Source organism: Mustela putorius, unplaced genomic scaffold, assembly GCF_011764305.1.
Source record: "Mustela putorius furo isolate JIRA1106 unplaced genomic scaffold, ASM1176430v1.1 tig00003845_pilon_pilon_pilon, whole genome shotgun sequence".
Lineage (NCBI taxonomy): Eukaryota > Metazoa > Chordata > Mammalia > Carnivora > Mustelidae > Mustela > Mustela putorius.
Genome location: NW_025421998.1, coordinates 69,985,660 through 70,010,797, shown reverse-complemented (window position 1 = coordinate 70,010,797; position 25,138 = coordinate 69,985,660). Strand labels below are relative to the sequence as shown.

The 25,138-nt window shown below is 40.5% G+C and overlaps 1 protein-coding gene across 4 annotated transcripts in view; it reads right to left on the bottom strand.

Annotated features, from left to right (window-relative positions):
* IFRD1 (interferon related developmental regulator 1) overlaps window positions 1-25,138 on the bottom strand; it is a 95,712-nt gene that overhangs the window by 15,364 nt on the left and 55,210 nt on the right. For 2 of the 4 annotated variants that reach the window (XM_045062886.1, XM_045062887.1), the window contains exons 2-4: window positions 1,566-1,670; window positions 1,335-1,419; window positions 525-649 (exon numbers count right to left, since the gene is read on the bottom strand). In XM_045062886.1, coding sequence (XP_044918821.1) covers window positions 525-649; window positions 1,335-1,419; window positions 1,566-1,614 — 259 coding nt within the window. In that variant the 5' untranslated portion in view covers window positions 1,615-1,670. Of the gene's footprint in view, window positions 1-524; window positions 650-880; window positions 964-1,334; window positions 1,420-1,565; window positions 1,671-6,252; window positions 6,390-25,138 lie in introns of those variants that run through there. The other 2 variants (XM_004741940.3, XM_045062888.1) reach the window with 2 other exon arrangements.

Genomic DNA, 25,138 nt, shown 5'->3' with positions numbered 1-25,138 from the left:
TAATATTAGACTTAATCTTCAAGGTCTCTCTTCATTTTTAAAAGTTCTATGATTATAATATGACTTCCAGAATCTCCATTACAAAGTTCTAGAATTTAAACATTTCAAGGGATATCCTGAAAATGATGTCATCCACAGGTATGACTGAGGTTTTTAGTAAGTGCAAGGGAAAATGAGCTATGTGATTATAATACTTTTTAAGTTAGGAAAATGAAGTAGGATGGCTTTTTTAATACCTTTGTTAAAATCTGACACAAGCTTTCAAGATTTTCTTATACATGAAAATGGCAATCACCTGTTCCAATATAAACAAGGATGACAATCCATCACAATCCTAGTTTCAAGCTGTTTTTACATAAACAAAAACAAGTCTCATTCTGAATTGAATAAGCATAGTGTATTCCTTGACAACCGTAAAGTTAAGAGTGAGCCAATCTTCCATTTCCATTAATAAATATTACTGCAAAGAAGGTGGCAAATTCCTTTTTAGTTCTGTGCCTCTGACTCAAAAATAAGTATATTACCTTTTTTCAGGCAGCGTTCAATGCTGTCAGTCAAAGTCATTCTTCTTTCCAGAATAAATTCATAAAGCATTTTTGAAGCCAGTGCATTTTTAATGCCTTCAAGAGCTGCCTGCCTTGTCTTCGCACTATTTAAAACAAATCAGAAGATCAATTTGGTGTGTACCATAGGTCAACAATGACTTATAAAAACTACACTATTTCCCTCTCCATTTCTCTTTATACATTTGTAGATTCTTTCTTTCTATAGAATTGTTATCAAGCTCTTAACCATTTTTCAGTGTAATAAGGTGAATCCACAATTCACCTCTTTACACAGAAGACATATTCTCCCGTATTACATATTTAAGCAAACTCACAATTTTTTGATACTGCAAAAGTCTGGACTTCGCATTTGCATCGTTAGGGCTCTTTACTTCTGTTTAAGTCAGCTCTAGAACTACTATGAAATAAGAAAATTTAGCTTTGCTATTTTTCACATCTGCAATAAAATTAGTGGGCAAGAGGCTTAAAGCAAAGTTTAGCTGTTCTTTCCAGCTGAAGAGTAACTTTTAGTCCAACAAACCCATTTCAATTGCAAACAAATACAGTTATATGCTATTTATTATGCTAGAATAATGACTAATCTAAGACAATCTAAATTCTAGTGGCATGTTCCAATCTGTTAAAAGTCCAAAGGAATAAGAAACACTTAAAGATCGAAAGTAAACAAATCAAGCTTTAGAAAAGTATACTGCTAAATCACAGAACTGCATATAATATACATAGTGGCTGATCAGAATCACACAGAACAAAGTTTCCAGTATCTCCTACCTTTTATCCAGGGTCAAATCAATGAATCCCTTCAATTTGTACTCTAAATCTTCTTGAGTTCCTTCCTCATCAAGGACTTCTGGTCCTAAGGAATAATATAAACTTACCAATGTTAATTTAAGTAGGAAAAAAGCAGACAGAAAACAGCAATAGTGTGCCTTAGCTATAAGAATTCTTCTACCTAAAACATCTTTTTATCTAAAGTTGCAAATTTAAATTTAAAACTCATACCATCTTCAGCAAAACTGGAAGGATCGCTGTAACCACTGCAATGGCTCATGGTTTCAATCGATGCATCCTCATCACTAAAAGGTTGAACATTCCGATGCTGGCCACCTAGTAGGCAAAAGAGGGTGGAAGTAGATGACTGTGTTGCCATATGCTCAAAAAGCTCACTTGGGAATTTTTAAATCTACTTAGGAGAATTTTGGTAATGAAAATCCAACCTTATTTAAAAGGGATGATTATGCTACAAATAAACATACTTAAATATTCTAAAAAAAGTCAATTCCCCTGTTTTTCAGACTACTGTTTTACAATATACATCAACTTCAGAAATGTATCAAAAACTGGTATTATGGTTGAAAAAGTATTTCCAAAACATGACTTCGTTAAAGACAATAAAAATATATCCAGAAATAGAGTATGAAACAATAGGTCATAAGAGTAAGTATATTGTTCAAGGAGAATGACTGAGCCTAGTAAACATAAACATGGTAAATGGATTAATTTTTAAGCTATACACCTTGTGTGAAGAAATAAGACATTAAGAGATGGTAGTTTTAAAGATAGCTTGAATTAAGCAAGGGGGGGGGGGGGACACCTGAGTGGTTCAGTCAATTAAACATCCAACTCAGGTCATGATCTCAGGAGCCCCATATGGGGCTCTGGATGCTGGGGTCAGCACAGTCTTCAGTCCTCTTGAGACTCTCTCTCCCTCTGCCCCGCCCCCTGCACATACATACACAAACACACACATGCAGTCTCTCTCTCTCAAACAAATAAATAAATAACATCTTTATTTAAAAAGGTGGGGGGGGGGACCCCTGGGTGGCTCAGTCGGTTAGGCGGCTGTCTTCGGCTCGGGTCATGATCCCAGTCTTCTGGGATCGAGTCCCATCTTGGGATCCTTGCACGGCTGGGAGCCTGCTTCTCCCTCCGCCTCTGCCTGCCACTCTGCCTGCCTGTGTGCTCTCTCTCTCTGACAAATAAATAAAAATAAAATCTTTAAAAAAATAAAAATAAAAATAAAAAATAAATTAAAAGGTGGGGGAAGGAATAAAACAGAAATTTTGGTTTTTGATATAGTAGAAAAGCCTGTTAGATGATTCACTTTTAAAAGAAAGGTTAACATATCCAACAGTTTAAAAACATCAGGGCTGTTACTAAAAAATAAAATCTTTTTTTTAAAGATTTTATTTTTTGAGTAATCTCTACACTCAACTTGGAGCTTGAATTGACAACTCCAAGATAAAGAATCCTATGCTCCACCGACTGAGCCACCCAAGCATCCCAAAATATAATCTTTTTTTGTAACTAGAATCTTTCCTCAAATTAACTTAAAAAATAAATCCACGGTGCCTGGGTGGATCAGTGGATTAAGCCTCTGCCTTTGGCTCAGGTCCTGGAATCGAGCCCTGAACCGGGCTCTCTGCTCAGATACTTCCCCCTCTCTATCTCTGACTGCCTCTCTGCCTACTTGTGATCTGTCTGGCAAATAAATAAGTAAAATCTTCAAAAAAAATAAATTTAGTTATATTTTGTTTTGCAGGAATTTAATAATAAAGTACTGCTCTGTCATGAATTACATTCAGCACTGAGTTACAGTACGTACCAAAATCTGTCTCAAAAGTGACTTTGAGTCACCTGATTCACCTTTGAGTCCAAGTTCGCTTATCAGTAAAATTAAAGATTGTACCAAATATCACCAGGTGCCTCTGTTCAAGAAATTCATGTCACTTATTCCCTTAAAAAGCAGTGGTTTGTTTGTTGTTTGTTTGTTTTGTTTTTCCAATCCTCTGTGTTTAAGCTTCCTAAGTTTAGTATTTGGGGGGTATATTTTTAATGAAGTTTTTTTTTTTTTTTAAAATCAAAATACAACCTGGCTAATTTTTAAATCAACACAAGATGACAAGCAGCCTTCAAATTTGCTTGCTATTCCAAAGGAATAACTTTGCTAATAAAGGTAGGACGGCATAAAGAATAAGCTAAGAAGCCAGGATACCATAACATATTAATCAGAGTGCTTAGGGCAGGAATAAACAAATAAACCAAGACCTATAACATCATACTCTATTTCTGGATCTACCTTCATTGTCTTCCATGATTTGAAGTCATGGGAATAGTTTAGAGCCATCTGATTTCTACTAATACACATTCACAAGTCAATTCATATTTTTTACTTTTCATATTCAGTCTACTTCTAAACTGCCAAGAAGAGTACCCTTAAACACCTCTTACTCAACTCCTTTCCCTAAGTCTCAGTTTCCAACTCCAGGAAAGAGAAGTTAAACAAACAACAACAAATCAAGAAAAAGAACCCTGTATGAATGCCTGATATCTAGATCAAATTCACCCACTGTGTGATCCCAAGTAATATTAATTAGGTGGCACTCTAGACATAAAGTCCTTATATCTTCAGGGTTTACTAACAAGGTTTTGTTCTTTCATTTAAAAAAAAAAAATGCTCTCTTTAAATTAAGTGCAATGAAAAATAAGCATACTTGTCAATTTTATCAGCTTTCTAAAACCCTGCATAACTTAAAAGAGAAAGAATTTAAATGGAAAATCAATTAAAGTGATAAGAAACATGGTTATCTTTTTATTGTACATGTTAAGATCTCATTTGAATCCCATCTCTACTGGATGTCATTTTAAAAATACCAATAAGGTAAATGGCTTTTAAGTAAGTACAAGTTTGTGACAACATTCCATCCCTTCTACTCCGTTATTATTTATCCCTTTATTTAAAAAGTAATACATCCACATGGAATCAAATTAACGTATTAAAAAAGTAAATCCCACTGCATAACCCACTTACCAGAGGTAAGCACAGATAACAAGTACTAGTGTAAATTTCCAAAAATATTCAAAGCCTGTACAGTTTTATACACTCAACGAAGAATTCTTTTCCATTCGTTTGAATATGCTAAAATTCAGTGTTTAAGTTTACCTTTTCTACTGAAAATAAATTAAAAAAAAAAAAAAGCAACAGCAATTAGGCTGATGAGAAATGAGCAAAGAGGAGAGGGGAAATTTGAAAAGTAATACCCCACCACCACCTGTGGTTATTCCTTAGCCCTAGGAAGAAAGGAAATTTCAGAGTTTCTGAGGGGATAAAGATTTGTTTGTGATTCGAGGAAGCCATGAGTAACATCCATTACAACTTTTAAAATGACTGCTTGCTGCTTCACCATCATCTGCTCCACCAACAAAAGGTAAAAACTTAAAGAAGAGTAAAATGAATAAGGACCTCCCAGACAATTCAAATTGACTTCAGAGGAGGAAAAGCTAAAATACAGAAAAGAATAGAGGTACCCTCTATTCACATTGACAATCAAATGCTACAACAAACTAATTTTGTATTTTACATCTTGATCAAGAACAAATTTCATGAGTATCGAGGGCATACAATAAAAATAAAGAGCAACATAAAAAGGGGGAAAACTGCAACTATAATAATTGATTTCTATTGTCAATTATTAAATGTTTACTACAGAACATAAGTTTTCATGCTGCTATAAATCCTACAGGAAAGCGTTTTAAACGCCAGTTTCGTATCATCTTTAACAAGGAAAATGGACTATTCATTAATGAACAGAGGCGTATCATTACGAGGGTCGATATTGTGTTGACAAATACATAATGGTTAGTACTAGTTCTGACGGGCTAAAGTCCGAGAATTCCAATGTTTAACTTCAAAATCTCGACCAAAAAATTACTAAATGAGATGATTTCATTAATACTCGATTTAAGTTTAGTGGTGTTTCATAAGACTTTCCTTTAAGTCCTTTCCCCCTAACCCTATAGTTAGTAGTAGAGAATCAGGAGTTCACTTTAGCACCCACCCATCCAGGAAAAGCTTCAACTTTGCAATGAGAACACAAAAAAAAATCTAAACTTTTGGCCAATTGCAACCTGAGTTCCCCACCACCTCACCCACCCCGGCCTCAGGGGACAGAACCTATAGAACGCTGCACAAAGGAGAACGCGGTTTCTGCCCCCCGGGAGAAGGTCGCTGGAGCACCCCCCGCAGACGAAGCGGGGGCGCGGGGTTTCTGGAGGTGCCAGTTTGTAATAGAAATGGACCCTAGGCTCGGACAGTGGCCCTGAGCCTCCACGCCTCCGCCCAGCCAGGTGGACACGCGGGCTGCCCAAGGCGGCAACGGGATGGGATGCCACACCGGCGCCTCCGCGTCACCCGGGCCGCAAAGCGCAAGGGCGGGCCTCGTGACGCAAGAGCCGGGCCAAACGCGCAGGACCTTTGGCATTCCCCAGAACTCCACGTTGGACTCGGTGGGTCAAAGGCAACCACAGATAGAAAGACGCAAAGCCTCTCCCGGCCCCACCCTCCGTCAGAGTGAGCTCTGAGGAGCAAGCACCAGCTTCTGAGATTTCCTCTCCCGCCCAACAATCCGTCACCCCGGACCCGGATCCACTCTCAGGCCCTAGAACCTATTCGCGCCGCCCCTCCCCGTCCCCAAGGCCGGTGCCAAAGAGTTCGGTCCGCAAGCCAGATCCAAATCGCGCGAGGTACTGCCCCCACGGCACGCTGGGAATTGTAGTTCGCTAGTCAAGCAAAGAGCCCGGCCGACACATATGTCCAGAGGAATGGAACTACAAATCCCACGGCGCCCGAGGATGAGACTCGCAAGCCCGGCCGGCAACGGGGATGTCGGCGGCGGGGATACCCCCTTACCTGCTGTCGCCGCCGTCGCTGCAGCTGCCCCTGTGCCGCTGCCACCACTGCCACCGCGGTGGGGAGTGTTCCGCTTCTTATTCTTCGGCATCGTGGGACGCCCGGTGCCGCCTAAACTCGGAGCTTAGCGAGGATCAGCCGATGGAGCTGCACTTTTTACTCGTGCGTCTGTGCGGCGGGCGGCTAAGAGGCGAGTCTTCAGCTAACAGAGGCGAGAAGCGGCGGGGGTACGAGCGGGCGGTGGCAGCAGCAGAAATCCCCGTGAAGAGCTGTGAGCGGAAACGATACATGTTTCTCTCTAGCGCGGGAGCTAAGGCGGGGCGGGCTGGGCCACGACGCCTTAAGTAGCAAGACCGCCGCCTGTCGTCACCATCTGTGGGCGGAACTCGAACTCTCATTAGCCAATCCCTATAGACTCCCCACCGGAGTCCTACCTCCGGCGACCGATGGATGCTGACTACCAATCCCATGTCGCAAATCTTCCAGCGGCGACCAAGGATCAACGCCTCTCTGCCGCACTGAATTCTGGGAAATGTAGTAAATCTTCGGGGGGAAGTTCTCCTGTCTCCGCCCAACGGGTTTTTCTGCGCTCTTTTCTCCCTACTCTTGTCCCCTCCCCTGCTTCTCAGCGGCCCCGCCTCGGAATAAACTGAGTTGTTCCCAGGCGGTGAGCAATGAAGCGAGTATGCCTGATGACGAAGGCCAGCTTCCAACTGGGAGCTACGCAATTGGCTTAGCTCATCTTTATCTCGCGGGTGGCGTTCTTCTGTTTAACCTCTCCCCTGCTTCCGTGCAGCTTCCGTCCAGGCACACCCATACCCCTCCTCGGGAACACCTCCAAGATTTTAGTTGTTGAATTAGTTTAGTGATCACCACTACCTATAATTGAGGGGCTGTGTGCCCCCTACCTCCAAAAAAAGGCGTGCTTTAGTCGTGTAGTTCGTCTCTTTCTCCTAGTATAGACCAGAAAGATCTGGTGATTCAATGTCACAGGAGTCACATTTCTAATCAAAAATGAGTCCTTTGACAATTCGGCCAGTTAGGAGGTCAATCTGGGATAAGAGTTGGTTTCTGAGAATTCAACAGCTGGTAAAACAAACATAAACTATAAATACCAATATCGCAGTGTTTTTTATTTTCCAAGGCACTCTTAGGTATGTCTTCCCTGTTACATTTGTCATGTATTTGGGACCTGTCATTAGGTTCATGTATTATGCCCAAACTCACTGACTCACCCCAGCGTAGGTGGCTAATCCCTCACTCCACCTCTCTCCTGGGCTCCTTCTCTTATTTTCTGCTGCTTGTAGCATATTTCCGCCTGAATGTGCTGCCAGCACCTCAATCCAATATCACTAAAACAAGAACTGTTTCCCTCTTCCTGTGCCCTTTGTGTGTTCACAGTACTACTATCCTCTCTGTCCAAATTCAAAAACTCAAACTTCCTATGTGGTTCCCCACTCTCTTTCATGTTCCCCAATCAGTTTTATGATAAAACTCTAAATTCATGCACTATTCTCCAGTCACACATGGCCTCAGTTCAAACCTGGGCACCTAAAGGGATCTTCCAGTCATTTCACCAAGGTATCACATATGATAATGCTGTCAGGTTTATTTATGATCCCGTTTTACTAATTCACTAGTTTAATAGTTGCTCAAAAACATTCCTCGGTTCCATTACCAATATGTTCAATGCCAAACCTCTTAGCTTGGCCTGGACTCCCTTTCCAGCTCCATCTCTCAGTGCTTCCCCATACACATCCCATTCTTCAGCCATGTGAATGAAGCCTTAGGGAAGCCCTAAACAGAACTGTTTCTTCCTCCTCACAACTCAGTGCTCTTTGTAATACTCTGTTGTCACTTACTATATCCCTACAGGTCACACAGCCCATTCAACGATGCTCTCCAAGGGGCCATATTTCAGGATGGCTTTTACATTCTTTAATCCTAAGGCAGCAAGTAAGCCACATAGAGCATGTAAACCAGGTCAGGATGAAGATTGGTGGACACAGCTCGCATGATTTCCTTCCATCATCCCTCCCATGACTACACATCTGAAGTCTAGCGACCTTGGGCCACACTGAGTGAGACAAACCCAGGTTAGAGGAACAAAGAACTCCATACCTTTTATAACACTAGGCTCTCCATCATACAGAAATAAATAATACTACACTTAAGGCAATAATTTTGCCACAGTGTAATAAGCCCACTGACATCCATACAGGCTGGATGTCCAGGCTCCAAGCTTTGTACATGTGCTCTGCCTGCATTTGGGAGCATGTTCCTTTTATCTGCATCCACGTTCATGTCCACTTAGAGGCTTTTCTGGGGCAGGCCCAGCCGTGGCCTACACAGGATATGCATACACGTTTTACATTAATTTATGAACATCTGTCATCTAATAAAATTGTTGGCTCCCCCAGAACAAGAAGCTTGGTCTCATCATCTCTATTCCTCACAGCACATAAAAAAGTGTTATCTTCATAATTATAGATATTCAGCATATGTTAAATGAATGTTTAAGAAATAATTGTTGACTATATTTCTCTAGTTCAAAAACAGGAAGAAACATGACATACACTGAAGATACCTCAAATTATGAACTCTGAGAGGTACTTCTGATAAAATCAGAATGTGTATACACATTAAAATATAGTGAGATGATTTTATCAGAAGTACCTCAGACCAGTACAAGTGCCAGAAAGATTTAGTCACAGTCCTCATAAGACAGTGGTCCTTAACTCAACATGTTGGCTTTACAACATATTTAAAGAAATTACAAGACTCCCAACAACACTGAGTCACCAAGTGACTACAAATAGCAGGAGGAAAGGGGAAGAGGACACAGGGCTTTTTCCTTGTCAGGATTTGCCTTTTCATTCTCCAGTGACTTCTGCCTAGATCTCACAGGCCAGACTTTTGTCACACAACGATCCCTGACCCAAAGGGAGTCTAGAAGACAAGTATTTTCAGCGGGGCTTATTGACAATCAAATCTAAGGTTCTGTCAATAAGAATAAGGGGGAGATCATGGATGTCAGGTAAGCAGCTAGCAGGGTCTCCTTCATGTATTATGAGGCAAAGATTTCCCATGCTCTAATAAATATCACATATTTGTTAACAACTTGACATTATGTGCTGCATCTCAGCTCTTAGCAGTAAAAAGATGTTTCCTCCCCCTATAAAATACAACCTACTCAGTTTAACATTCCAACAGACATCACTATCACGTAAATAAACTCATTGTTGCGAAAATAAATTGTACATTAATCTGAATGTGTGGACACACCTGAGAAGAGTTCCAAGCTCTCATGGGATCTGTATATTGAGAAATATGGCTCAAGAACAATTAATTAACACAAATAAGACTTGGTATTCAAACTTCCTCTGAAGGCATAAACATAAAAGCCTGTCTTTGAATGACTTTAGTCATGGCTTCCTTGGGATTCTTTGCATAGCATTAAGCAAAATTAAATGTCTCCCAGATCCAGCTGAGACTTACCATAACCTAGTTCCTGCCTGTCTCTCCCAACTCATCTCTCATCACCTAACAACAGTCATATATGACAGAAGGGAAGGGACTGTGTTGTTAGAAGTTCTTCCTCTTACCCTCTTCCTCTTACCTCTCAGCCCCTAGCCAGAGATCTTCTGTTTTGCCATATGGAACTCCTGGCAGGTATCACAGCTCATCATGCTCAATGCCTGGCTACCTCTCCCACTCCTCTCTTCACCCACTACACTTTGCCTAAGTGTGTCCTTTGCCATCTCAGATTATAAAGTTCTTTCCCCCTTAAGACTTTTGTAACAGCTGTCCCTCACCCCTGAGTTTCCACAATTGCCACTCAGTTCTCAGCTCAAGTGACGCCTCCCTAAGGAGCCTCCCTACTCTCCATTCAGACATGGTCCCCTCACCCCACTTACCACCACCCTATGTACGTTATTCTCCTAAAGCACATCTCACCACCTAATGCTTCTCAGATTCAGTCATTATTTTCTTTTGGCCCTACTACAATGTCAGAATGATGGTAAGAACAGATATCATTCTATTCACTGTTTTATCTTCAGTATTGGCTCTCAGTAGATATTCATGATTACTGAACGGATAGATGGATAAATAACTGAACGTCACTCCACCAATTCCTCTCATCCTTTAAGTCACAGATCCTGGGCCTCCCTCCCCCAGCCCATCAGATTTAAATGTCTCTCTTCTATGTTCCCATAGTGCCCTCCTTAGAACAGCATTAATTACATGTATTGTAATTCTTGATTACCATTTCCCCATCAGACACAAAATGGGCAAAGTCCAAGATCATCATTACTAAATCAGACACCAGAGCCTGATAAGTACCTAAGCTTTACATGTAGCATCTTTGTGCAAATTAGAAAGAGAAGCCAGGGCACCCAGCTTGATGGGTGATAATGAGCTGGAATTCAGCCCCCTCTCTCCCTTCATCAGGGAACAACCTGTCCATTTGTACAGAGTGGTCCTCATAGATAATACTGTTTAATTCAGTGAGGGGATGGATTTCCTCTAAATCAGAGCAGTTTTCTTAAAGATAGAAACTGAAGTGGGGGGAAAGGATGATACTAATAATTATCAGAAGTCCCCTCTGTTGCTCGTGCTGTTATAGGTTTTTTTCCTCTTTTTTACCACTTGATTACAGTATGATTGATATACAAAAAGCTCTACTTTTTGATGGATACAACCTGATGAGTTCAGAAATAAGTATACACCAGTGGGACCATTACTATAATCAATGCCATAAACATATCCATCACCTCCAAAAATTTCCTCCTACCCTGTGGGTAAGTGTGATAAGAACACTTAATTGTAGGTTCACCTCACATATCTCATACACTTCTTACAATGACCGTATGCGGGACAGATTAGTTGTAACATTTTGTGGATGAAGAACTGGGCTCAGAGAGGTTTTGTCACTTTCCCATGGCTGTACCATTAGTAAATAGTATGTCTGTGATTAAAGCCCAGGCCCATCTGTTTCCAAGGTTGTCCTTGGCTGACCTCGGCCACATGGCAATCTGAACGCTTCTTCCCAAGAGTCATGGGTTATGTATGTAGTCTTGCTAGGAAAGGCCATGTGGGCAGAATCTTGTCTTGTTCCCTGCTTTTGTAGTGTCCCTAGATGCCTACTGTTGTTGACTGATTGTTTGATTGTTTGGCAGATTTAGAGTTTCTGATAATTCAAAGACTCTGGCAGAATTATATTTTTAAATAACAATGTCATTCAACCAAATAATGTTTAAAGTGATTATCATTTGTTACGTTTTAGGCATGTTGCTTTCTTTATCTGTTTGCAAGTTTTGTGTTATTGCCAGGGAAGATGATAATACAACATGATAAATATGCAGTCCCTGTTTATTTCTTTTAAGAAGGCATACAGTGGGGTGTCTGGGTGGCTCAGGTGGTTAAGCATCTGCTTTCAGCTCAGGTCATGAAGTCCTGGGATCGAACCCCACATTGGACTCCCTGCTCAGCAGGAAGCCTGCTTCTCCTTTTCCCACTCCCCCTGTTTGTGTTCTCTCTCTCTCTCTGTCAAATAAATAAATAAATGAATAAACAAATAAACAAACATCTTTTAAAAAAAATAAGAAGGGGGTGCCTGGGAGGCTCAGTGGTTAAAGCCTCTGCCTTCGGCTCAGGTCATGATCCCAGGGTTCTGGGATCATGACCCACATCGGGCTCTCTGCTCAGCAGGGAGCCTGCTTCCCTTCCTCTCTCTGCCTACGTGTGATCTCTGTCTGTCAAATAAATAAATAATCTTTAAAAAAATAAGAAGGGATACAGTGGCAAAATTAGTTAAAACTCCTAAGCCTCCAAATATATATTTGTTTGCCTTTTTTCTTTTTGTTATGTAGGAGACATATCTCTTATTGGTTCTGAAATTGCATACACTTTCTCTAATGAAATTCCTGAAAAATAAAAAACAAGATTGTCAGTTGTCCTCTCAAAAGAGAATGTTGCTTATCTCACAAAGGTGTGGTTCTATCAATACTACAGTATAAGGTTCTATTAGAAGAGGACTGTGAGGCATAAATACTATAATATACATGGCCAGACAGTAACGTTTATCACACGATGTACTGAAAGGGCTTTTCATGAAAACAGCATACATATGGATTTTCTTTTCTTTGAAGAAAAAGCTTCAAAGAAGCTTGAACTCTTTCATTTGGATATCCTCTGATACAAAATCAATTTGTTCTCTGCTGATCCCTCTATCCTAAAACCTACAGGGGCACCTGGGTGGCTCAGTGGGTTAAGCCTCTGCCTTCGGCTTAGGTCATGGTCTCAGGGTCCTGAGATCAAGCACGGCATCAGGCTCTCTGCTCAGCAGGGAGCCTGCTTCCCCCACTGCCTCTCTGCCTACTTGTGATCTCTCTCTCTGTCAAAAAAAAAAAAAAAAAAAAAAAAAAATCTAAAACCTACAGTTGGTTCTCCTTCCCCAGTTCCTCTGGTAGCACCAATCTTCTGGCCAACCAACCAGAGAATCTTAAAATCAAAAAAAGACCTGAGGTGATCTACTTTAAACTCCTGTCTCATCTAGGAAATGCTTTGGCAACACAACTGAGATCCTGATCTCTAACTTAGTCTACCAGGATTCAAATCCTGACCACTTGAATGGATTCTTGAGCAAATCACTTCGCCTCTCTGTGCCTTGGTTTCAAAGAGAATAATAACAGAGCCTATTGTATTGACTTGTAATGAGGAATACATGAAATATTACTATGTAGAGCACTCAGCCCAGTGCCCAACACAGAGTAAACACTCAATAAATGTTAGTCTTTAATATTAGGATGGAGATATTTACCCATCTTTTCTTAAACTCTGCCAGTGCTAAGAATCACACAACTTTCAAGGCAGATCATTCCAATATTAGAGTTATCATTTTAAGAAGTCCCATATTCCTTCAATAAATATTCATCAAGTGTCTGCAATGTACAAAATATGATGCTAGAACCTGAGAACAAAGAGAGGAGTAGAGAATAGTGTCTGTCCTGACAAAGTTCCCAGTCTATGCAGTTCAGCGCCAAGTGGCCTGTGGCTATCCTGCACCCCCTTGGAAGGGATACTTCAATGTTCCGCAGGTATGTTACCAATGAGATGCTTCAGCTTCTTCAAAGCAACTAGTTTACAGGCTCCCCAGGGAGGTCAGTCCTCTCTTCTGGAAGAAATCACCTTCCTTTTGTGAACCTCCATTTCCTTATGTCTAAATAGGAGTAAATAACCTTGCCTATTATGTCACTGGATTGTTGTAAAAATAAAATGAGATCATTATATCATCCTTGTAACCTGTCAGATATTCTGTAAAGATGAGATATATTCCATGTGTTAAGCCAAAGAAAAAACATGACTCTTCTCATGATATAATTATAGGTACCAGTCAGCAAGGCAAGGTTTTAGGTCTTTAGGTCTTTAGGTCTAATACCTAGACCTTGGTCTATACCAAGACCTCAAATCAGGTTTACCAGCAAGGAGAAGACCAGACTGAATCAACAAGGCATCCAGCACTGCTCCTGAAAATCTAATTGGTGGCTACATATTTTGTTGGAAAGTCATCAGGTTTTAGATCCAGACTGACTTAGAGTCAAAAGGCCTTATCTTCCACTTACTAGCTGGGTGATCTTGTGCAAGATATTCAATTTATGCCACAGATCCATTTGTAAATTAGATTCTCTCTCCTGGGAAATTCAGAGTTAGAATGTAGAGACATTCAGAGTTTGGACTAGTCTTTTGAGCAGAGGGGATGTGATATCAAGGAATATAAATTAGCTATCATCTGCCCACCACAGACTTGAAAAAACAACAAAGTTAGTCTGCAGAGAGAAAAGAACCAAACAGCACTACTGTGAGAAGCAGGGACAGAAGTTGAAACTTCCCAGCTCCCGATGTACTTCCACTTTCAGAGAACAGAACTTCCTAAGACTCAGCGGAATTTGGGTTCCAGGATCATCCCTGAACTTTTAAAGTAAACCGTTTCTTTAGGCTTAAGTTAGGTCTAGGTTTAGGCTTAGTCGGTTTCTATTTCTTGGAGGCTGGAGTAACTGATAGCTTCTTCTTGGCACTTCCCTGTTTCCTTGAGTGATTGTTTCTTGGAGACCCAGGAAACCATTCAGTCAGTTGCAAACAGGACTTGCAGAGCCTAATCCTCTACTCTCAAATGAAAGGTGGTGGGAAGTAGGAACAGATTCTCTAACACTTTAGAGGCATGTTAGTATTTTAGCATTTCCCTAAATTATGGAGAATGAGTGAACTGCCAAATTTCATTCATCATCAGTGATATTTACCATGAACCATAATCAGCCAAAAGAATTCTGAAGAGTTAGTTTAAAAACCTAAAACAAACTGAACTGACCTTAACAGGTTTATTGCATTGAAATATTGATATTAGGTGTTCTAAAATTATAATTATTTTATTAAAAATAAAAGAAAATTGGCTACTGAACACATGGCTATAAGACTGAAAATTTTATTAATAAGATACATTTAATAATTATATTGTCATTCCATTTAAGAAAGACTTTCGTAGTTAATTTAAAACAGACACCATCGATTGCCTACCCCAAATCTACCCAGCTCTCTCTCCTCATTCACAAAACTGCAATTTTGTCCAGATTTCCAACCCCCTTTGAGTGGCCATGTGCTTCAGGGAAAGATGGACCTAGCCCCAGCACCAAGCACTGGGTCATGAATGATCCCGTGACTGATTCCTCCTATGAATGGTTGGTTCAGTCTTGGACACACAACATAATTCTAACCAACGAAGTGTGAGAGTTGAGGGTTTGTCATGAAGACTTCTCTTTTCCAAAAGAAATACAAACAAAAAGGTGGTCTTCTCTTTCTCTGAATATTGTCATTTGAGACCAATGACAGGAAACAAAGCTAACATACCAGGAACTGTAAGAAAAAAGGATTACAGAAACTAGATGAGATTTCTGAGATACTCAATTACCACGTAGCATCACCTATCACCTCTAGACCACTCACCATGTGAGATAATAAAAGTACTTAATATTTAAGTCAATTTTAACTGGAGATTTCTGTGACTTGGTGCTAAAAGGATCCCGACTAATACTGCTATATCTAACAATCTCTTGAAAATGATGGTAGCATTTGGCAATTTCTAACATTCTTATATGTGTTTAAAAGGGAGTTGAATAAAAATAATTCTTCAACTATTCCCCTACAACCCTAAAAATTCCATATGCTCCAAGAAAGAAAATGTCTTTGAAATCCTCACTTCTGTCATCTGCTGTTTTGTACTTAGAATGTACCAACATAGTGCCACTGCCCACTTCATGCCGCCTCCACAGAAGTCTATCCAAGGACACCCTGTTAAAACTCTTTATTTGGAGAATTTCCTTTCCTTCACTCCCACTATTATTGTATGAGAGTGCTTTCTGGGCTTCTCCCCCTAGTATCCTTTTCTTTCTCCCTCTTTGCCACTAATTAAGAGTGATCTTCCTTGGGGCGCCTGGGTGTGGCTCAGTTGGTTAAGCCTGTGCCTTCAGCTCGGATCTTGATCCCCAGGTCCTGGAACCAAGACCTGCCTCAGGCTCCTTGCTCAGCAGCAGGCTGGCTTCTCTTTCTCTCTCTGTCTACTGCTTCCCCGCCTGTGTGCTCCCTCGCTCTCTCTGTCAAATAAATAAATAAAATCTTTTTTAAAAATGAGTAATCTTCCTTAAGGCAAACCCTGTCACTATCCCCATGCAGACTTTCCAAATCCCACCTTTGTCCCTGCAGAATGGACTGTCCCCTCCGATATGGTAAAAAGTGCATTTTCTGGAGTCAGACTATTAAGATTTGAACCCTGGCTCCACCCTTTACCAGACGCAAGTTACTGAATCTGTGCTTTCAGTTTCCTCTTCTATAAAGCGGCACCAATCAATAGTGCTTTTAGAATTATTGACATAATTAAATAAGACAATGCATGTTAGCACTTAGCACATGCCAGGCACATAGTAAATATTCCATAAATGTAGTAATGCTGTGATTATGATTACAGAAAATCTATGGCTTCCATTGCACCAACTTCTCTATATTTTTCTTTACCAGGCTTTTGAGTTACTTGCATCTAATTCATTTTTGTAGCTCAGCATCTAGCACTGGCCTAAAAGGTAGTAGGCACTACACGAACAGTTTTTGATTGAATGTCTGTGTTACTGCCTAACTCGTAACCCTTCATTGGCCCCTGACTGCCTTTAGTATAAAATCCATACACTTTAACACGGTTTACAAAACTTCTAATACCTGCCTCCTATACATCTGTCTCACTTCCTCTTCTACATACCAGCTAAGCATGATCACTCATAGCTTCCCGAAGAAACGTTTCCTTCAACTGGGAATGTCCTCCCAGGCCCTTTTCTAATCTGGTGAATTTCTTTTGACATCTGAGGCCCAAATCAAGTATCTTTTCCTATAGTCTTTGCTGACCATCTTAAAACTGGCCACCAAGTCTAGAAACACAGGCAAACACATAATAGTTTTGTTGGGATTATTACATTATAGGTTAAAATAATCTATCTGCATTTCCAAACTTCATGGCAACGCTGTAGCTAGAACTGATCCCTCCCGCCTCTGTGCTCCCACAGTATCTTTGGCCTCTTTCGTGAAGCGCTGACTACCGGGGATGCAACACACAGAGGCCCTGCGTTATTGATCTGTGTCCCAACCACTGAACTCTGACTGACACAGGTGAAGCACGCAGAAAATATTTGTCAAATAAAAAAATGTCAACAACTATTATGGCTCATCTATGTGTTGGGCAAGGAAAACTGCCACCCACTGAATCACTGATCATGAACATCCCTAGCGCACAAATCCTGCCTGCAATCACTTTCATCCTTGTTGCATCCTTGAAAATGAAGTAAAATGCTTGCCATGTGCCCTGGTGATGACAATGACTTCCTCTTCTTCTTCTTCTTTTCTTTTAAGATTTTATTTATTTGATAGAGAGGGGACACAAACAGGGGGAGTGAGAAAGGGAGAAGCAGGCTCCCCACTGAGCAGGGAGCCCGATGTGGGGCTCAATCCCAGGACCCTGGGATCATGACCTGAGCAGAAGGCAGACACTTAACAGCTGAGCCACCCAGGCACCCTGCCCTGGTGACTTCATACTGCATTGCTTATATTCAGTTTTAACTCGTGGTTAAAACATGTCTTCTTTGAAGGAATATTTGCACGTTTTGAAAATGAAAAAATTAAGGAAATGTGGTTTATAATTAGTCAATGTTATTTGATGCCTTCACGAAGAAAAGTATCAATAGAGTAAAATGAGTAAAACATTTCAAAATAAATGATACACTAACATATGAATGTTCTTATTAATAAGAGAGAATTAAAATTTTACAAAGAGCTATTATCTAAACTGACCAGATAAATGCATTAAACCGTGGGTGACCTTTTAACTGTCTAGCCATAGGGAAAGTGTTAAAACCCATGTTTATATTGTTAAGTGTTCAATTATTTTTGAACCACTCCATACAGTACTATGGGTATTCTAATCTGAGGTCCAAAAATGGGATTTAGATGCGCTGTGGACTCCCTGAAATTATATTTTATCCCATATTATAATTTGTCTTTATGTAATAGTATGGAATCAACAAAACTTTTCATTAACAGATTTTACAGTGATATTAATAATTACTTAATTTAATCTTAAGTTTAATTTAGGATTTAATAAAGTCATATATCCCTTTTAGGTCTATTAGTAGACATTAAAAAAAAAAACCATGTCGTCATATTAAGTATACTTCATTCACTGCAATCCCTATCATAATACCAATGGCATTATTCATAGAACTAGAACAAATAATCCTAAAATCTTTATGGAACCACCAAAGACCCCCCCCCCCCAAGAGGCAAAGCAATCTTGAGAAAAAACAAAGCTGGAGGTATTATGCTCTCTGATTTCAACTATAAAACAAAAGTATAGTAATCAAAACAGTATGGTACAGGCACAAAAATAGACCCATAGATAATAGCATAGAATTGGGAGCCCACAAATAAACCCACATTTATATGGTCAATTAATCAATGACAAAGGAGGCAAGAATGTACAATGAGGGGGGCGCCTAGGTGGTATGTCAGTTAAGTGTCAGCGTTCTGCTCAGGTCATGGTCCCAGGGTCCTGGTATCCAGCCCTGTATCACTGGGCTTCCTGCTCAGTGGGTAAGCTGCTTCTCCCTTTCCTCCCTGCTCATGCTCTCTCTCTCTATCTCCACCACCATCTGTCTCCTTCTCTCTCTCTCTCTCTCAAATAAATAAATAAATAAATAACTTTTTAAAAAATGTACAATGAAAAAGACAGTCTCTTCAGCAAATGGTGTTGGGAAAACTGGACAACAATATGCAAAAAAATGTAACTGGACCACTCTCTTACACCATATGCAAAAATCAAATCAAAATGGATTAAAGACTTAAATATAAGACCTGAAGCCATAAAATTTCTGTAAGAAAATACAGGCAGTAAGTTCTTTGACATTGATCTTACCTACATTCTTTTATATATGTCTCCTCTGGTAAGAGCAACAAAATAAAGAACAAACAATTAGGACTACAACAAACTAAAAAACTTTTGCCCAGCAAAGGAAACCATTAACAAAAGGAAAGTCAACCTACTGAATGGGAGAGGACATTTGCACATGATTTATCTGGTAGGGGTTCATACCCAAAATATATAAAGAACTCATACAACTCGGTAACAACAACAACAACAACAACAAAAACCTGGTAAAAAAAAATGGGCAGAGAAGACATACATATGGGCAAAAAGCACATGAAACGTTCAACATCACTAATCATCAGGGAAATGCAAATCAAAACCACAAGATACACCTCACACCTGTCAGAATGGCTATTATCAAAAAGACAAGTATTGGCAAGGATGTAGAGAAAAGGGAACTCCAAGCACTGTTGGTAGAAAGGTAAACTGGTGAGGCTACTATAGAAAACAATATAGAGGTTCCTCAAAAAATTAAAAATAGAACTACCATACAACTAGCTTTTCCCTTTCTGGGTATTTATCTGAAGGAAATGAAAACACTAATTCAAAAAGATATACATACTGCTATGTTCACTGCAGCATTACTTACAATAGCCAAGATATGGAAGTTACCCAAGTGTCCACTGATAGATTATTAAATAGAGAAGATGTGTTATGTGTGTGTACATATATACATAATATTCCAACATATATACATAATATTCCAATATTACTTCACCATATAAAATAATGAAACATGGATGGATCTAGAAGACATTGTGCTAATAAAGTAATTCAGAGAGAGAAAGACAAATACCTTATGATTTCACTTACATGTAGAATCTAAGAAACAAATGAACGAACAGAAGAGAAACAGACTTATAGGGAACAAACTGGTGGTTGTGGTGGGGGGGGAACCGGGGGATGGGTGGAGGGTAGGTGAAATAGGTAAAGAGGATTAAGAGGTACAAACTTCTAGTTATGAAATAAATAAGTCCCAGGGATGACAATGTCCACTCAATAAAATCACGATAACTTTGTGTGGTACAGAGGGTAACTAGACCTATCAAGGTGACCATTTTATAATATATAAAAATATCAAATTACTATGCTGCCCATCTGAAACTAATATAATACTGTATGTTAATTATCCTTCAATTTCAGAATAACGAATACACTTCAACTCCAGCTGCTGCAGAGCTCTTACCAGCATTCCTGCTGTAGGACCCAGGGTCACTGCTAGCGCATAGAGAATCTTTTCTAACTTCTACAAAATTTAAAAAGTCACCAAGATGCCCTTCCTCTTGGAGAGAGGGAGGCAGTCCTCCAATGGGGAGCATTGTTTAGTATGGGAAATGTGATTGGGTTTCAACCCCTTGGCACCTCCTCAGCTGGATACCTTTGTGTATCACACAAACTATACAACTGCAAACAGTAGCCCCACTTGGGTGCCAATGGAAGTGAAAATATACCAGGACTCTTTCGTACATCTCCTATAGAAAATACTTTGAACAAAGACTGTTTTATATATTCTTGCTCGGAATTTGTGTTTGTATTTGATTCTAAGATCCACATTTTTAAACTATTTAACATCTCTGAAACTGATGTTTCTTACAGTGCTATACCCAGTCAACCATTCAATAAATTTTATAAAACGAATACACACACACTCACAAAAAAAAAAAAAAAAATTAAGGAAGTGAAATAATTCTAAATTCTATTTTTATATTTCACTCAGAATAATAAGTCATTTTCTACTTGAAAGATGATACCCTGTAGATCTATCAAATAGAGCACTTTTTCTTGTCCTCTGTTTTCAAGGACTCCTTAGACTAAAATAATTCCTCCTCAACCTCAAAGCACCTTGTTTATATTCTTCTTGTGGCTTTATGCTATTCTGCTTTGCACTGTAATTATATTTTGCTTTTCTTGTCTATAAAATCCTACAGGGCAGGGCCTGTGGACCTTTGTCTTCTCTGCTATGTAGGGCAACAGCATGGTCAAGTAGAAGCAAATTGGCCTCTGGAGACAGGCCAACCTCCATCCAGGTCTTGGTCCTGCTGTCGACTGGCTCTATGATCGTGAGCAAGTTATTTAACCTCCCAGAGTCCCATTTCCTTACTTGGAAAATGGAGGTAACATGGGATTGGTCTGAAGGTTTAAAACTGAGTTGAGTTAGAAAGGACTGGCACTTTGCAAGTTCTTTGTAGCAGACTGCCACTATTTTTCAGCATTCTGGCAACAGGCAGATTCACATTCAGGTTTGGCCACTTATTATAATGCCTTACTACCAGTTACTTCTGGATGCCTAAGCTTCTAAGCACCATGAAGGTAGGATGCTATCTGTCTCATTCACCGTTTGTCCTTAGCATCTAACACAGAGCCTGGCTGGTGTTGAATGAATAAAAAATGAAGATAATCCCTTAGAGCACTATTGTGAGAATTAGAAAGAATGTATAAAAGTGCCAGTCACAGTTACAGTGCCTGGTACATAGTAGGCACAAATAACTAATTTTTGACTTTCAAAACAAATAAATATGAAAAAAAAATAGGATACAAAAAATTCTATGGGCATTCACACCCTTGTATTTAGCATGTAATTACTGGAATAGGCAAGAGAGGACATGGCTAAATGGCTGGCTTGATGACTAATACATTCTACCATAAAAATGTGCTCATACCTCCAACACAACACTATTATAGGCAGCAAGAGTCACTTATTTGTTTAGTAAATACTTACTGAGCACTTAGGAAGTGGAGGATACCAAAACGGATAAAATATTTATGAACAAGTACATCTATGTCAGGGACTAACATGGAGGTGCTTGCTTTCCAAGACTCTGAGGCCTTAGATGACTCAAGTTTCCATGTAAAATAGATTTTAAAAGATCACAGAGAACATACAGGACACTCGATAGCCCTTTCCTCTTTTTTTCAAATACTACTTCCATAACTGTGACCTGTCTGCTCCCACCCACTTAGACAGAGGGAGGTAGCACCTCTGATCTTTGTCATAAATAAGAGAGTATAGGAGCCATGACTCTGGAGGTCAGGACAAGGGAGGTTCCTACTGCCCTGGATATACCCTCCCATTATTACAGCACCAAGGGAAGGAAGGCTGTGTAGAAATGAAGAATGGGTGGAGGGAAGGTAAACTGTAACCATGAGTCTAAAGATAAATGATTATACCTCATCTGTAACCTGGCTCCCTGGTGATCTCACCTAAATTTTCCTTACTGATGTGTGTCATTGTTGTTCACCAAGACAGATAGGAAAGTAGAGTTCATAAGCCATACTGGAGTAACTATCAATCAAAGAGGAGGAAAAAGTCCAGAGCTGTCATGCTGAATTAACAATTTAAATTTCATCATACATCCTTATATTGATATCCTTAATTCAAAATATAATAAGACACAGAGTTATAACAATGCTATAGGTCTTCATACAAGACTTTCCTGGCAGTCTAAGCAGTAACCTCAAGACCTATCCTTAAGCTTCCTCAGCCTCCTGTATCCCCTCTAAGCCTTTAATGATGGATGCAGATTTCTGGCCACAACAGGGAACACAAGACATAGGGAGCAACAACAGGGAACACAAGACATAGGGAGCAGCAGCAACACTACTTGAACAGAAAATTTTCTAGGACCAAATATGCAAGAAGGAAAGAAGGGAGGGTAGAGAGAAGGTGGAAGGGAGGAAGAAGAAAGCCAAGAGATAACAAATCAACCTAACAAGATCTAGCCATATCAAAGATTATGTAAAACACTGAGCTAAAGGAGCTCTGAGGAATGGCCCTTCACCCTCATCAGTCTTTGGGGGGGCATTTGTATTAACTAGCTGAGAAATATGATGTTAGGGGTGCCTGGGTGGCTTAGTTGGTTAATTGCCTGCCTTTGGCTCAGGTCATGATCCCAGGATCCTGGATTGAGCCTCACATCAGGCTCTCTGTTCAGCGGGGAGCCTGCCTCTCCCTCTACCTCTGCCTGCTACTCCCCCTGCTTATGCTCTCTGTCAAATGAATAAAATCTTTAATAAACATACAAACAAGTAAGTAAATGCTAAAGGGGGAAAAATGGCAAGTGTAGTCAATTAAAAGAAAAAAAAAAAAGGAATATGATGCTGACCTATAAGAAACAGGATGCTGAGACAACATTCTATTTCAAACACCAGACCTCAGGAGGGCCCAGGGCCACTTTTCGGGGTACCAAGCTACAAACAGGTGGTCAGCATCTGACATCCCCCTTGCTCTGTTTACATAAAATGTCTTCTAGTCTTCCTCTTCCCCTGGGGCAACTCCAAATGGAAGAGACAGAAGTGGCACGAGCAGCAGCTGGGAGGGGTGTGCCTGTGGGAGGGAGGCGGGGAGTTAGCCCCACTCTGGACATGCATTCATCACTGTGTGTTCTGGGTAGGACAGATGTTAAAAGACTTCTCCGGTCTTCCAAGGGCAACAAGGATCAAAGCTAAAGTTCCTGTCATGTGTGACAAAAAGGAAATTTTTCTTGTTCCAGGTTCTCCTTCCGGGTACTTGGGAGAATTCTTCCAGAGCACTGGCCTGCTTTGCACATCTGCGCAGCCCACTATCTGTCCCCATCGAGGAGTCCAGAGCCCAGAGCCAGGCTGCCCTTTGGCTCTCAGCTGGTGACAGCTCCCTGTGTCATAACTACCCTCCCTGGGCTGCTGCCAGCCTTCCCCCTCTGCTTCCATACCTGAATCCCTCAAAGCATCACGAAAATCAGAAGGCCTGTGCTGACCGAAAAGGACATAACACTACAGAAAACAGTATTTCTCCAAAGACAAAGTGGGCTCCAAGTCCTCATCCTGCCCTATGGTGCATCTGCTCCACATTTCCTAGTGTTCTCATATTTTGCTCTCCTTGGTTCACTACTCCTTCTACAGAATTAAGGCAGGCCAACCTAAATCTGTTTACACAAGAGAAGTCCTTCAGCCCCTGCAGGTGCTGTCAAGCCCACTACACCTCCGATCTGTACCTGCCAACATGAGACAGAGGGAGAGACTGAAGCAGCAGGAAGATACTGAGAAGAAAGAAGAGGAGAAAGATTGGGTGTGAAACATCATAACCATACTCTCCATCTCACAGCAGTCTCCTGATGGTAACATTAGACAAGTGTGTGAGGTAGAAAAGCCACAACTAGTATAAAAACAAGAAAAAAGAAAAGAAAGATAAAGAAGAGTGGTAATAAACAAAAAGTTCAACAGAGTAATTGCAACTTTTAGTAGATAAGTCTTCCAAGGGCATTTGTAAATGATGTACAGGCTCTTTGACAGACAGGTCAAGTTATTTTTTCTGAAACTATAAACATTTGTTGGGAGACAGTTTTAGAAAGTTTTAGAAAGGAGGAAGCAAAACTGCCAGGTTGGTAAAAGGCTACTGACATGAAAACAATAGCTTCTGAGGAGAGGACTGACATGATGTTGATGATTCTTATAAGATTAATCTACTAATCAGAAGAATGAATTGAAAGGGGATGGGCAGGGTTGGGTTCAGGTTCTGTGCGTCTGAAGCTATTATCAGCTTAAAGAGGGTGTAGGTCGATTTGGGGTTTGTTTGTTTTTAAGATTTTATTTATTCATCTGACAGAGAGAGATCACAAGTAGGCAGAGAGGCAGGCAAATAGAGAAGGGGAAGCAGGCTCCCTGCCGAGCAAAGAGTCCAATGCAGGGCCCGATCCCAGGACCCTGAGACCATGACCCGAACCGAAGGCAGAGTCCCCAACCCACTGAGCCACCCAGGCGCCCCAAGAGGGTGTAGGTCGTTTTTATTAAGAAAAAGAATATATATTTAAGAATATAAAACTGCTGGTGCCATACCCAGAGACTTTGAATAGACCCATACAAGGAAAGAGGCCTGAAGGTTAAACTTCTGTATCTTCACAATAAGCTACCTTATGGGTAAGTGATAGTTTAACCCCTATCTGACCACCCAAGCTGGAAACCCAGAAGTCCTCTTTTTTTTTTTTTTTAAAGATTTTATTTATCTATTTGACAGAGAGAAATCACAAGCAGGAAGAGAGGCAGGCAGAGAGAGAGGAGGAAGCAGGCTCCCTGCTGAGCAGAGAGCCCGATGCAGGGCTCAATCCCAGGACCCTGAGATCATGACCTGAGCCGAAAGCAGCGGTTTAACTCACTGAGCCACCCAGGCGACCCAGAAGTCATCTTTGACTCTTCCTCGCATTTCCCCTTCAGTCACCAAGTCATGACCATTTCATTTCCTAATTATTTCTCAAATTCATTTCTTTCTTCATTCTTTTTTTTTTTTTTTTTTTTTGAAAGAGAGAGCAAGCATGCAAACAGGAGGGAGAAGGGGAGAGGGAGAGGAAAAGAAAATTAAACAGGTTCCATGCCCAGCACAGAGCTCAAGGTGGGGCT